This window comes from Penicillium paradoxum (assembly GCF_028828445.1).
Source record: "Penicillium paradoxum strain IBT 22861 chromosome Unknown utg000003l_segment0_segment0, whole genome shotgun sequence".
Lineage (NCBI taxonomy): Eukaryota > Fungi > Ascomycota > Eurotiomycetes > Eurotiales > Aspergillaceae > Penicillium > Penicillium paradoxum.
Window position 1 is genome coordinate 2482586 of NW_026643181.1, and position 13306 is coordinate 2495891.

A 13306-nucleotide genomic window follows, 5' to 3' on the forward strand; every position below is an offset into this window, starting at 1 on the left:
TGAAACTGGAATCGTGGTATGCGCTTGTGTTTCCAATGTTACTGGGATTATCGGTCGTGGTTGGGAGATTGCAGGTGTGGTCTATGCATCTCCTCGAGGCTGGATGAAACTGTTCTGTTACACGGAGTGCTATGCAGCTTACCTGGGTACTATGTGTTAACACGGATTATATGGACATCGGTGTATGGGGATGGAATAGCACACTGATAGGTCGATACACAAGCGTTATACGTAGAATTCTGTGTGTCTTCGTCAGCTTTGGGTTGTTCGGACTGTCCGTCAACAACTCAAGTCCACTTTTCACCCTCACAGACTCCGAACAGAGCATGTAATGTGCATTTTGATCAAGTGAAACCGTTGAATGGGATTGACTAAATGGAATTTAAAAAAAAGTATAAGCTTGTTTTACAATAATCCGAAACCTCTATTTCAGCTTCGGCGGTTTGATCAGAGTCGGTTTGTATACCTTGCGTTCGGCTTCATTGACTCCCAATTCGGGTAAAACACGCCGGACGTATTGCAAAAATCAACAACGAAGTACAATAATAGAACCGATACAAATGAAAGTGACACTCATGTGTACTCTTTATTAGCAACCTAGATACATTGTCATTATTTCCCTGGCAAGATTTAAGGCAAATATGCACTTTCCGAAATAAGCAATTTGGCCAGGAAACATCTAAAGGCCGGCACATTTCAACTAAGAGTCCTTAGATTATTGACGGACAGCCTTTGTACTCCCTGATCTGTGTTTAGTTCCGGTCGAGCTGAGAAAATACGAGACGAAGGCTGAAATACTGGTGCGCGGCGAGAATTCCAAATAGGGCTTGATGTAGAGATCTTCGGTGGTTGTTGAAGTAGACTAAGACGAGGTGGTGGAGCTAGGAAGATGAGTGCTCTTCTCTTCAAACACTCTTTGTGTTATAATGCCTTGCAAAGTCTCTTATACTTCGTGCTGATCAATTGCGCGATGGACCAAAAGACATTCGGTGGGTTTTACCGAAAGCGATCAGGCCAGGATTAGCTGGGTAGAGCAAAGAAGTTCATTATGAGTTCGGCCAATTCTACTTCTCTCCTTTTCCATTAAGATTTGAATGAACCCTTCACAGAGAATGGACAAACCGTTTGGTTTGATCGTGTATGGCGCTACCGGATACGTGGGGTCTCTGGTGGTGCCGTACCTATGGGCCAAAGGTCCGCAAGCCCTCCGATGGGCTATTGCTGGCCGGAGTGAGAAGAGGTTGATCACCTTGATGGACTCTTTGGGCCCAGCTCAACCTGATCGGAAGTTGCCCCATGTCATGGTGGTCACCCTCAGCGGCGATGATCTTCGGCGCATGGCATCTCAGACACGTCTTGTGCTCAACCTGGTCGGAGTAAGTCCCACGCCGTCTACCACGATCCAATCCGACGAACTGACAGTATAGCCTTTTTGTAAATATGGAACATCCGTTGTAGAAGCCTGTATAGAACACTCCACTGCCTACGTGGATTCCACAGGCGAACACATTTGGACGCAACGTCTAGCAGCGCAGCTGCACGAAAAGGCCATGGTCAACAAGGCAATTGTAAGCTCTCACCCGGAGGTCTAGATGAGATCATGCTAATGACACAGATCATTCCACAATGTGCCGTGGAATCAAGTCCCCCGGATCTGATGACGCTCCTTCTTGCGCGTAGGCTGCGCCGTCCTCTCGGACCCATGTTCTTCGCAATTCAACATACCTGGACTGGCTATAGCGGTGGTACCATTGCAAGCATCCTCGCCAGCCTGGAAACATACTCCCTTCGACAGATGATGGCTGCCGGTGCAGCTCGCGCGAGCTGTATCCCAGATGCTGGAGCTCATCGGCCTTATTCCGGTCCTGTTCTCCCCGTTCGACGGGATCGTTTTCTGGGTAATCTCACATTCAACCCCTCTGCGATGGCTGACGAAGCTGTCGTCATGCGTACCTGGTCACTGCTACAGCGATACGCAGACCGATCCGAGCGATATGGCGAACGATTCAGCTTCCATGGCTATACCACTACGCCTACCATGCTGAAAGGATGGACCGGGTTTCTCGGTATTTCAGTCGCTGTTTTCTGTGTGTTATGCTTCCCGCCATTCCGATGGCTGCTGCGATGGCTCTCTCCAGAGCCGGGAACTGGGCCGCGGGTGAAGCCCGGAGAGGCTCATTTCGTGGAATGGACGGCTACAGTCGCGGCGGATGGGGACGAAGTAAACGAGCCTAATGCATTGGGTGTTATGCGCTTCAATACGGATGTGTATACTGTCTGTGCAATCTTGGTTAGTGAAGCTGCTCTAACCCTGTTGGACATTTTGGGAGGAAAGGGACAGGACTCAATTGTCGAGAAAATGGGAGGGGGGAATTCTGACCCCAGCGTCGTTAGGGTTTCGGTATGTGGAACGGCTACAAGAAGCTGGTTTGGAGTGGAAGGTGTCTGATTTGGGAAATCAGGACTAGAGTGTGGCATCTAATTCTGCATATATAGATGTATCGCTTTGTATCGCTTGGGCTTGAGAGTTTCTTCTTTTACTTGAGAATACAAGGCTTAATAGAGCCGATTCGACAAAACATCCATCAATCCCCCAGGGAAATACTATACAAAAGTAGGTGCATGGTCTAACTATGCATACTCTTCTCAAGCTCTTCCTTCAACATTCGGAGTTTACTCCGCAACACCCCGACTTTTCCCAGCCAATTCCCTGATCCATCCGCCTGGACCACAATTTCAATCATTGCAGAACTGAGCAATCCCTGACCACCTCCACCATGATCCGCATCCCTAACTCCAGAATCCCTTCTACGTCGACGAGAATCCCCATGCCTCGAAGCAAAGCGACCTGTTTCCCCCTCTTCAGATCGTGATCGCTCCCGAGTCATCTCGCGTTCCCACCCGTAGAAACCCACTGCCCGCTCCACTTCCTTAAGCAGATAGGTCAACACCTGCGTTGCCATTAGTATCTGCAGCCCGCCATAGTTAGCGGGCTGGAACGCACCCCATTGCAGCGGCGGGATAGCGGGATGCATGCGTTGCCTATTGTCCGGTTCCCCGGCGAGGGACTGCACCGAGAGCGCGTGGACGAAATTTGATATCTGCGTTGAGAGGGTTGTGTAAATATCGAGAATCCGTGCGTAGCCCGTTGCGAAGAGAAGGGCGGTTGGTACATGGCTTGCGGTGCGGCTGGGTCGGTCGCTTTGCGTTGAATTTGAAGAGGGTGCAGAGTGCTGGGGAGGCAGGTCGGGCTGGATAGATATGTCTACTGGGATAGATGAATGGGACGATGCTTGGCTGGGGGTGTCGCTGTCTGCATAAGCGGCACTTAATGGGTGCTTTGATGGTGGTTGTCCCGGGTGAGAGGTAGAGGATGAGGTTGGCGTTGATGCATTTGGAGCATGGCGGGAGGCAAAATAAATGCTCGTCTGCTTTGCAACTTCGATAAATCGTTGTGTCTTGTTAAATATGTCGACCAATGGATACCCCTGGGTCATCCAGTCGTCCGCTTGGTCATCGCTACAGGTACTCAGTTTAGTCACAGCAGCAGCTGGGGTCGCAAACATTGGACCCCATGGTTCGGCATTAAGAGACTGCTCTAGGTCAAAGAGCGACAAATTGATGTTGGAAATCTCTCGTGTGATATCCTGCAAAGAGTTTACTCCAGGGGATGGGGAAACTGCGTGGTTGTTTCCGCTCGCGTTTCGGTTCTCTGTGGCTTGAGTCCCTGGATATCCTACCCCATTGTTGGGGAGTTGCAAACAGTCGGTGAAATTATGCATCTGAGATGGGCTATCCGGGTATATCCACGAAGGGACAAAGGGGGGTTTCCCTGCGCCATAACGTGGGCTTGACAGTCCCAAGAAATCCGACATGTTCCAATCTACAATGGATGGCAACGATGGCGGCGCCTCAGCCATCTCCAGAGGCAAAGGGCTGGGTTGAGGCTGGTTTTGATCTCGAGCGAGAGCGCTAGCCTGGCCGGTACAAACATGCTCTCGTGGAGTTTCGAGATGACTGTTCTCCGGTGTCAATTCTAGAGCACTGAAAGAGCGTTTGCGACGCTTTTCTCCCACATTCTGCAGGCTGTCACGCCTAGCCAGCTTGCCCTCTGCGGTCGATTTTGCTGGGCGGCCACTCCGCGATGGAACACTCCAGTTACATTGGCGGTTCAATCGCTCGCATCGAACACACACATCATAGTTTTCTAGTTTTGTGCAGCGCAGCTTCTGAGTATGGCACTGGTCGCAGGCAGCACGGCGAACAGATCGATTCACAATGACTCCTATATGATGCGATGGTTGGGAGGGCATGGTATGCAAAAGAGAATCGGAAACGTCCCTATCTTACAACTCTTCCTCCTTCCTCGATCGTTGGATCCTGTACGGAGTACTCTGTACAAAGTATCTCTAACAGTACTAAGTAATGGTACTAATGACGAACGGCGAGAAATTACGGAAACTAGCCGTCTCCTTTTTCTTTGTCTAAAGGTTTGCCCAGGCGTTTAATCATGGGGCCGAATTACGTGAGTTCTTCTTTGGCTTTCGCAGAAATGAAATGTCAGCCTTGGCTGTTCCCATCTTACATACCTGCGTATTGCAGAAGGTCTATTCAATCCAAGATGAAGCTCGGATTCGTGGAAAGCAGATAGTCTAATATCCGGGGATATATCTTACAGTTCCCGCCGATGGGATATTTTAAGACCCTAACGTGGAACCCACTAAATATCTTTCCTTGGTGGATCGTGGGGCTAGAGCAGCGTTTACTACCTCAGACAGACTAATGCACACCAAGCAACCGCCCAGACTACGTAGATGTTGGTACTTTTGCCGCTAACAGCCCGATGGATACGCAGATTGGATACCACTATATGAGAGAAAAAGAACCTGAGAACTATTGTGACAAGAAACACGAAGTGCATCGGTTTGGAGTCCTGCTCTAGGCATGTTAAATGCGGGCGGGAAGCCACGTCGAGCCCTTGCCATCCCCGCCACATGTCTTGGCCGGTTTACCCTCTTTGGTATTATTAGGAAATACAATACGGACTACGGAGTAGATGGACGCATGAACCAGCAGCTGACGCATGGTAATGTCTTGGTATGTTGGCAAAGTGAAAACTGGCCATTCGGGCCGATGCCGTTAACATTCTGGCAATACAAGCTAATGGGGGCCTAGAAGCTCATGGGGCTTTTACTGTTAATGGTTTGTCTTTGGCTTGTAAGCTTCTCGATTCGAGAAGCGCCGAGTCCTGGATATCAATTCCTCTGGCGGATCTTGATATCGGAAATAGTTCTAGATCCCTAATGATATATATGTAATTATCATCTTCCTAGTAGTCCAAATCTTGTCTCTAGGTTATTACCAGGGGCATAGGCCAGACCGAAAACTGATGATCGATTGAATAGCGCTACTGTGTCCCTGTCATCTACACCGGAATCACTAGGAAACGGTCATGCTGACGATGATGGGACGAATATCGATCTCGAGGTGTCTGATGAAGCTAGCGTGCTGTACTTAATTGTTGTAGCTTACCCAGGTCGCTCATCTCTACCAACAACATCCATCGACAACTTGGGTACGCTCCAGTCATGCTCACCTGACATGAGCAAAGTCGGGGTTCCGTCAAATGATGATCAGGTGATGTTTAGGGCTTACCCATTCCACGTGATGGGGTTGAGCATGGAAGGATGGAAGGATCAGTGACCCAGTCAGCCCTACTCCGTAGAGGGCGGCTATTTAGGCACCCAGTACTTTAGCGTGCTCAATTTTACCCGCTGGTCAAAAGGCGGAAAGAGGTGAGCACTACGGAGTATCCATTACGGAGTAGAATGGGCGAGTGTTGGAGTGCCAGCCATCATCCGGTACATCAGGTATGTCGTAAATTGCAACCCAAACCTGTGCTTGACAGATTCATGGCTGATCTCCCCACACTGGACATTCTGGTCCAAAGTGTACGGGCCACCTATGGCGCAATCATATGCCTCGTCACGCGTCCACGACCAGATTCAGTCACTGGGCTAATGATTTGAGCTCATGGATCCGCTACACTCGAAGCTCAACCGCAACTCGGGTTAATTATCAGTCTACGGAGAGTCTACGCAGAGTATTCCCCAGGTTGTGGAGTACTTTGGCTCGAAAACTAGCGGACCTGGACCCGGATGGCCGGGAGTGAGGAACCGCTGCAACAGCTCTACTTGGGATTTTAGCTTCGGAGAGCCGTACCGCCGTTATCGGTGAACCTTCGGCCAGCAAAGAGCTCTGGATTCCGGGTATTGTTTTTACCTTGGTGGTATTAGGAGTGGGCAGCAAGCGCCTTGTGGAGGTTGAGTGTCGATCGGCCCTTTGGGTTCTGTGGTCATTTGTACAGCCACCGGCTACTCGCCCGACGTGTGTGGGCTAAAGGATGCGGAGGATGGGGAGTGTGCGGGTCAAATATCTGCATTATAATACCGGTGAGTGGGTATTCTCGATTGAATTCGGCGATACTCAGAATGTAGGCCGAGGGACAGGGGCTGGTCAAGGTGCTCCAAGCGGTGCTTGCATCCTTATACATGAATGTCGGTAGCTTACTCCGTACATGTACAGCATAAACCTGTAGCTATCCATGTATCCCTCCTTGATGTTTCAATAATTGTTATATGCCAAGTAGACTTCTAAAGTTTGCTGTTCTGCTTATGGTACTTTGGACGATGTTGAATGTACGTACCTTAATGCCCCTTTGCTGCCCTGGAGCGATGTCTTGGCGACTCACACCTACTTGAAGATTCGAGAAACTCAGATTCCATACTCCTTACTCCACTTTGAAGCCTAATGGTGTTGCTCTTTGTTTTCAGCCTAAGCTCTTCCACAGTGAGGTCATATGAGTTCAAAATAGGGGACTTAGGTACTCCCGAGGTTCCCCAGCCCATCTGGAAAGGGCTGCAGGCAGCCCCAACCAGCAACGCCGATCACGATGCCAGCCAATCAGCATAGAGATAATCATGGAATAATGGAAATGATAGTGGGTCGCAGCCTAACAGCCGCGCGTGGATTGGCCACGGCGCGACGACAGCGTGGCAAGCGGCTTTATGACTCAGTGGAACTCCGACAGAGTCTTCGGATTGAATGAAATATTGTTATTGTTGCGAATTATGAACACTGTCCCTGCTGATTTGTTAACGTTGTAATTTTTTTCTTCTAGAGCACACTAGGAGTGGCTATACAGTTCCTACCATTGGGTGCCACTACATATGGTCGTGTCATGCCGGGTCTTTTGTTATGGTGTATAGCAATCGGATAGAAAATCCAGATTAGTAGGAGTCCGATATCAGATATCAGATACCGGATACCAGATATCGAAGATAGATGATATAATAATAGACGGGGTTATATAGAACAGAACTACAGAGTATAGCCAAAGTGACCGTGAGTCACCGTCGTGCCACCGTGGACTCCTATCTCGGAGTCTCTTCGCCGCATCCGGATTTTCCCCTCTCACCATCTCTGCGATCAAGAGAGAAGTTTACTATCTCCTGATTATAGAGCCAAGTAAAAGAGAATAGAATATTTCACTATATTCTATTCCTATACCTGTGGTCCTTGCGCCTCCCGGCATCTTCCTAACCCGCCACCCATTTCTCGCCACAGTGTGACTTTCTTCTTTCCCCTTCAGACTTCTCTTTTTTGCCCCCCTCTCTTAGTCAACCCGGATTTTGAGAAGAGTCATAGGTATGTGCTCTAAATAAAGTGGCCTTTCTCCGATTCCCTTGCTAACATCCACTCTCTCTCGCCTCCCCCTCAGCCTCACCCTGCCCCCCGGACTCTTCTCTCTTCTCTGCCTAGCCCACTTCAACGCCTGCCTTGTTCAAGCAGCCACCAGCCTGGTTCTGCCTGTTCATGGCCCGTTGAGTGCCTGGATATAACTCTTTCTATCACACGACTTGTTTCAAAATGTACCCTATTGTTTCCTCCGTTCCGATCGCCTGTGCTGCTGTTACCGACCTCCGCATCGTCACCGTCTCCGGCTCCATCTAAATACACATCGAAAAAGAGTCATTCTGCCACGTGCCCCTGCTTTGGTTTTTATATCAGAAGCACTTGGTTGATCGGATCGTGAATACGTTTTCCTCTTCTTGTCTTTATAGTTGATTACTTCCCCTTTGGTCTCTTTTCTCCGCTACTCCAAGCGATCCCGCTTATTTTTTTTTCCCTCTAAACGTCTGGTTATCAACCTGGCATTCTTCACTTAAAGGTCTGCCGTCGCCTACGTCGCAAAGACGGCTTCTGTCTCCTCGGCTCTCGTTCCCGGTTCCCTGCTTAACGGTATCTTGACACTACGGTTCAAAAATCGGACCATCTCGCTCTATCCGGCTGTCTACATCTGAACTTGGTTCACACAAACGAGTCTATATGAACTCCGCAGCACCTCCGGATATGTCAGGGATGGACGTCTTGGGGATGAACCTCTCAAACCCAAGCTCTCAATTGCCAGCGTCTCACCACGCTCACCCCTACGCATCTTCGATCTCCTCCTCCGCTTCCTCCTCTTCCTCCTCCGTATTCTCCCTCGATGGCGTCTCATCGCAGAGTTCGGTATCCTCGACATCGACCAACCCAGTTGACGTGATTTGGGAGAATGAGGGTAATAGCCAATCGGCGGGAAGAAATCCGAACGGAGCATGCCCCCGGGCTTATGCCAAGGGTCCTGCTTCCAAGGTGGACGGTGTAGTGCCATCCGAGCTGCGCATGCATCCTCGGCGCACTAACAATTATTCTTCTAGCGCTCCCAATGCGCGCCCTCCGCCATGTCTGCTTCGGCAGTCAGAGCGGAAGGTAAACTTTGTCGATAACCTCGTCGGTAAGTCTTGAGCAAAGACTCCTCGAAATACGTCTTGTTCGCCTGGCTAAATCCTTTCCCCTCACTTCAAGACACCGCTTCACAGATTGTTGAGACTATCTGGCCTCTTTCCGCCGCAGCATCCCGTAGCGATGCCGCGACCGGATCAAAAGGAGTTCTTCCTCTCCGTACTTTCATCCAGGAAACACTCCGCCGCTCGCGTACTAGCTATAGTACCCTGCAGGTGGCTTTGTATTATTTGATTAAGATCAAACCCCACGTGCCCACTCATGATTTCACCAAGGAGCAGCCTCGGGATCAGTCGCTTCTCCGGGCGATGCAGTGTGGGCGCCGGATGTTCCTGGCGGCGCTAATTCTAGCTTCAAAGTATTTGCAGGATCGCAACTACTCCGCTCGTGCCTGGAGCAAAATTTCTGGCCTCAACACTCTTGAGATCAACCAAAATGAGCTTATGTTCCTCAAGGCTGTCGGATGGCGCCTGCACATCGACGAAGCGACGTTTCAGCGTTGGACCGATTTGGTCTTGAAGTTGACCCCCGGTGCCGGTGGACCCCCGGTTGCTGAAGGTCAGTGCTGGCAGACTGTCCTACCCAGACTTACTCCTGAACTGGACTCTGCAGAGTCAGAGCCTATGACCCCAGTCTCGACCATGAGTGGGATGGACCTCGGTCTGGCCGAATCTCTGTCTCCGCGTAGCTTGCCGAGTAATGAGTCAGTCCGCTCTTTGTCGCTTGAACAAACTCCCACCTATGGTCGGAGTATGCCGCGCCCCCTGGAGCCCACTCCGCGTATGGAATTTTCCAACTTTGCCATGTCTGGTATTCAACGCCCTACGATGCTTCCCACCCCTCAGATGACCCCCCAATCTCAGGTTGCCTCTACTCCTGCTGCGAGTGTGGCTGCTTATAATCCCCATCGCCCATCCATCTGTAATGCTATGTCTCAGGTGCAGAATGTGTGCATGGCGCGATCGACCCTCGATCAGCGCCCGCCTATGTCATTCTGCGCTCGGGGTCAGTCTTACGATGTTTACCCGGCTGCGGCTCGTCGGTCATCTTTGGCTCGCTCAACCTCATCGGCATCTTCGCCTGACTCGATGGTATCAGACGTGTCTACTCTGTCGTCCCGTTCGTCACGGTCGTCATCAGTCTCGTCCACTGCCTCAGGTACTAATGGCTCAGCTCCTGCTCGTTTGGCTGTCAAGGCCACTTTGCGCTGCACTAGTAATTCTATCAAGGAGTCCCGGAAACCTCTGGCTATTGCCTCTCCTATTGACGAGAGTTCTTTGGTCGGTGTCTACAGCTCTCCTGAATATCCCAGTTCCATGGGTTCTTCGGTCCCCGATCTGTCCCACTTTTCGCTGGATGCCAGCCTGAGCGAAGCTGCTCAGAGCCTCTGCGAACTTTCCGGCGCTACGCCTGAACGACGCAAGTGCCGAAAACGTGGGCGTACGGGATCCGACGATCTCTTGCTTCAAAACCATGTGCGTCACCTGATCAACCTCGGGGCTTCTGGAGACCACTCGGTGTTGCCTGATGGACAGCTCCCACGCTCCTTTATGACTCAACACGAGAGCTTCATTGCCCCCGTGCGAGGTGGCCCAGTCTCCGGACCAGCAGGCATGAAACGCGCATGCTGTGGCAGCGAAGCACGCAAGGTCGCTATGAACCCAAGTCTTCGTGTTGCGGAGTACTTGAATTGATTTGCGATTTATTAGCGGATCTTCTTATCTTCTTCTTTCCTTTGTGCGAGGCAAAAAAAAAGAAAAAGTCCGTCTTTTTGTTTCTTTCTCCTACGGCGAACCGATCCCGAAGTATTCATGTATATACCCTTATTTCCTCGGGCACTCGGTCGCACTGGGACTTGGGCGTTGGATTCCCACGAAATGTACGATGTTGTGATGACGGGCGTGTCTTCTACTTGCATCGTGCATCTGTTCTCTCACTTTTTACCCTTTCTTTTATCTACTTTTGTGGTTGCAAACGGAGTGTGGTCGGTATGGGACGGTTATGGTTTGTTCTTTTTTTACTCTGGTACCTTGGGGGGGTGGAAGCGGGCGTCTGCCCTGATTATACCTGTATTAGCTTTCCCATCTATGGAATGGTATATTTGCCATCCACGGAGGTTTACCCTCGGATAGGACAATCCAAATACAGCTTCACAGCGATATCGGCCTCCTCGTATCCCTAAACGCCAGGCAACTGTGCACATGATGTCTGACCGTGCAACAATCCATGGTTCAGCGGTGAGTCATTCAGGCGTCAGCCGGCTGTGGCTGTGGCTGTGGCTGTGGACCTCGGGTGTGGCTGTGTTATCAGTGCCATCCTTGGCTCCTATGTATAGCCCGGGGGTCATGGCTCATGCACGGCATAGATACATCGTATCCTTCATAGTCTGGGCTCTTTAAAAGCGATCTGTGCATATGTACTCCGCAGTAGAATACTTTCTACTTGGTCTCTGAGTGTGGAGAGAAGCTCTATCTACCTGCGATTCGTTTAACCCTGCCAAGCCCACCGCTTGATTTACCGCTAACTTGATTGTTCCATATTCGGGAGAAGTCACATAAGAACAAACACGCTCAATCTCTATCTAGGAGTAGAAAGCGATCGAACATATCGTTTTGAAAGGAAACGATATAGTGCACTCGTTGTTACAGGGGCAATTATGGCAAAGCTCTCAAGGGTTTCGAAGATGACGGCAATACTGTAGCCCCGCTATTCGATAGATTCATCCAGAGAGGGAATGACCCGATGTCAAAAAGGGTATCTACATAACATATGACATAGCATTTGACGACAAAGAAGCCGAACCATCGGGTGACATCGGTGTCAATGCTCATCCGGGTGTAGGAATGCTCACGCCATGATATGACTACAGATATTCTTGGTTCTATTTGACTGGTTGAATGTTGTTTCTAATAGATGATCCGGGAATCAAAGGCATCGCCTTCTACTAATATATTTGTGACATCAACTTCAGAAGACACCTGAAGCACGTCGGTCGCCTTATAATTCAGGCTGCCGGCACGTAGCCTAATCAGATAAGATCGCTATCAGCTGATCACTCGCCGCGTCTCTCCGCACCCCTCTCCCCCCATTCTCCCCCTCTTGTTTATATTTGAATAGCTGAAACATCCAGACTTTATTTCGATGCCAACTTGTCTATCTGATTAGCCGTCATGATGGTTTCTCGTTCGGCCTCCATTCTCGCCGGCGTTCTCGCCCTACTTTCACCCCTCACGGCCTATGGCTTTGTTGTATCACTTGCAGACAATCTCCAGGCTTTCCTCGGACAACCAGGTAACTCGGACCCGATCGTGGACTCTATTCCTTTTGAAGATGAAGCGGCTTTCAACCGCCCATCTTGGTTCACATCGACTTTGATGGCCCGCCGTCTCCTGGCTTTGTCCCCTTCTGGAGTCATCTCAACCAACTTCCCGAAGTCCCTTCCACCCTCTGCACATGCCCCTTCTGATGTTGCCGGTCTCTCTATCGCACTCCGCGAGTACATCGCCGACTGTGATGGTTCGCTGCCATCGGATCTGTCCCATGGTGATAACGGCGATCCAACGATTCTCGGCCTTCGCATTGGAACCACTTTCAAGAACATCGCTGCCGGGTCGAACCTCAGTCTCCAGCTAGACTGGTGGGACCATCTTAATGAGGCGGGTCCAGTCTATCCCGGCTTGCCTCTGAGCCCAGCTGCTCTGCCTCGGGTCACCCTTTTCGGATATCTAGATAACCTGCCGTCCCCACTTCCCGAGGATGCAGCAGCTGCCCTCGAAGAGTGTTTCCTTGAACCCCATCCTGATGCAAAGGTCTGGCTACCAGGTGCTTCTTATTCGCCCCATGCGAGCTTCTGGGCTCGGCTGGTGGTGACCCATGCTTACTGGATTGGCGGGTTTGGCGACGTTCAGCAGATTGGGTGGCTCAATCTCACGGAGTGGCAAGGGATCCGACCACATGGCAGTGTAGAGGGCGTTGGGGATGGCCGAGGATGGCTTGACGTTCGTTTGCCGGGGGAGAAGGAGTAAAGCGAGTACTTTCGTACTTTCATAGCGATTGGCTAGGGTGACGATCATGTCTAGTCTTTGCAACCGGCCCACGCAGCATGGATAGCAAATAAGCATATCTCTATATCATGATACACTAAACGAGTTTTACGAAGTCCTTCAGCCTTCTCCCTTCTCATTCGTCCCCCTTGTGCTTATCAGCTGCGTCAAGCTGCAGGCTTATCACCTTATCATCGTCCCCTGTCCGTGTGCACGGACAGCAGCTCGGGGGGAATCTGGGGAATAAGAAGCTGGTGAACCTGCTTTTTGCTTTTTCTCGTATTGTCTCATGCTCGACATTCTTGGGCTGTTCTACCCATTGTGTTGTGGTATTACGGTGCCGAGTCAAAAGAAGCCCGAACGACCCCGAGGGATCGATCCTTCAGCCCTAATCTCACCCGAGAACAACTGAAGTATTA

General features: G+C 50.6%; 4 protein-coding genes across 4 annotated transcripts; 3 read left to right on the forward strand and 1 right to left on the reverse strand.

Moving 5' to 3' along the window:
- Window positions 1-1094: 1094 nt before the first annotated feature.
- On the forward strand, window positions 1095-2449 carry N7457_002835 (uncharacterized protein; the record flags this gene model as incomplete). The annotated part of the gene is made up of 3 exons (XM_057173881.1): window positions 1095-1376; window positions 1428-1568; window positions 1616-2449. The coding sequence occupies 3 exons, from the start codon at window positions 1095-1097 to the stop codon at window positions 2447-2449; spliced, it is 1257 nt and encodes a 418-aa protein (XP_057034032.1).
- Window positions 2450-2627: 178 nt separating this feature from the next.
- On the reverse strand, window positions 2628-4313 carry N7457_002836 (Zn(II)2Cys6 transcription factor domain-containing protein; the record flags this gene model as incomplete). Its single annotated transcript, XM_057173882.1, has 1 exon — window positions 2628-4313. One exon carries the CDS (start codon window positions 4311-4313, stop codon window positions 2628-2630), a length of 1686 nt encoding a protein of 561 aa, XP_057034033.1.
- Window positions 4314-8388: 4075 nt separating this feature from the next.
- N7457_002837 (putative G1/S-specific cyclin Pcl5) lies at window positions 8389-10538 on the forward strand (the record flags this gene model as incomplete). Its single annotated transcript, XM_057173883.1, has 2 exons — window positions 8389-8836; window positions 8908-10538. The coding sequence occupies 2 exons, from the start codon at window positions 8389-8391 to the stop codon at window positions 10536-10538; spliced, it is 2079 nt and encodes a 692-aa protein (XP_057034034.1).
- A 1476-nt stretch (window positions 10539-12014) lies between these two features.
- N7457_002838 (uncharacterized protein) lies at window positions 12015-12869 on the forward strand (the record flags this gene model as incomplete). Its single annotated transcript, XM_057173884.1, has 1 exon — window positions 12015-12869. The coding sequence occupies one exon, from the start codon at window positions 12015-12017 to the stop codon at window positions 12867-12869; it is 855 nt and encodes a 284-aa protein (XP_057034035.1).
- Window positions 12870-13306: the final 437 nt, after the last annotated feature.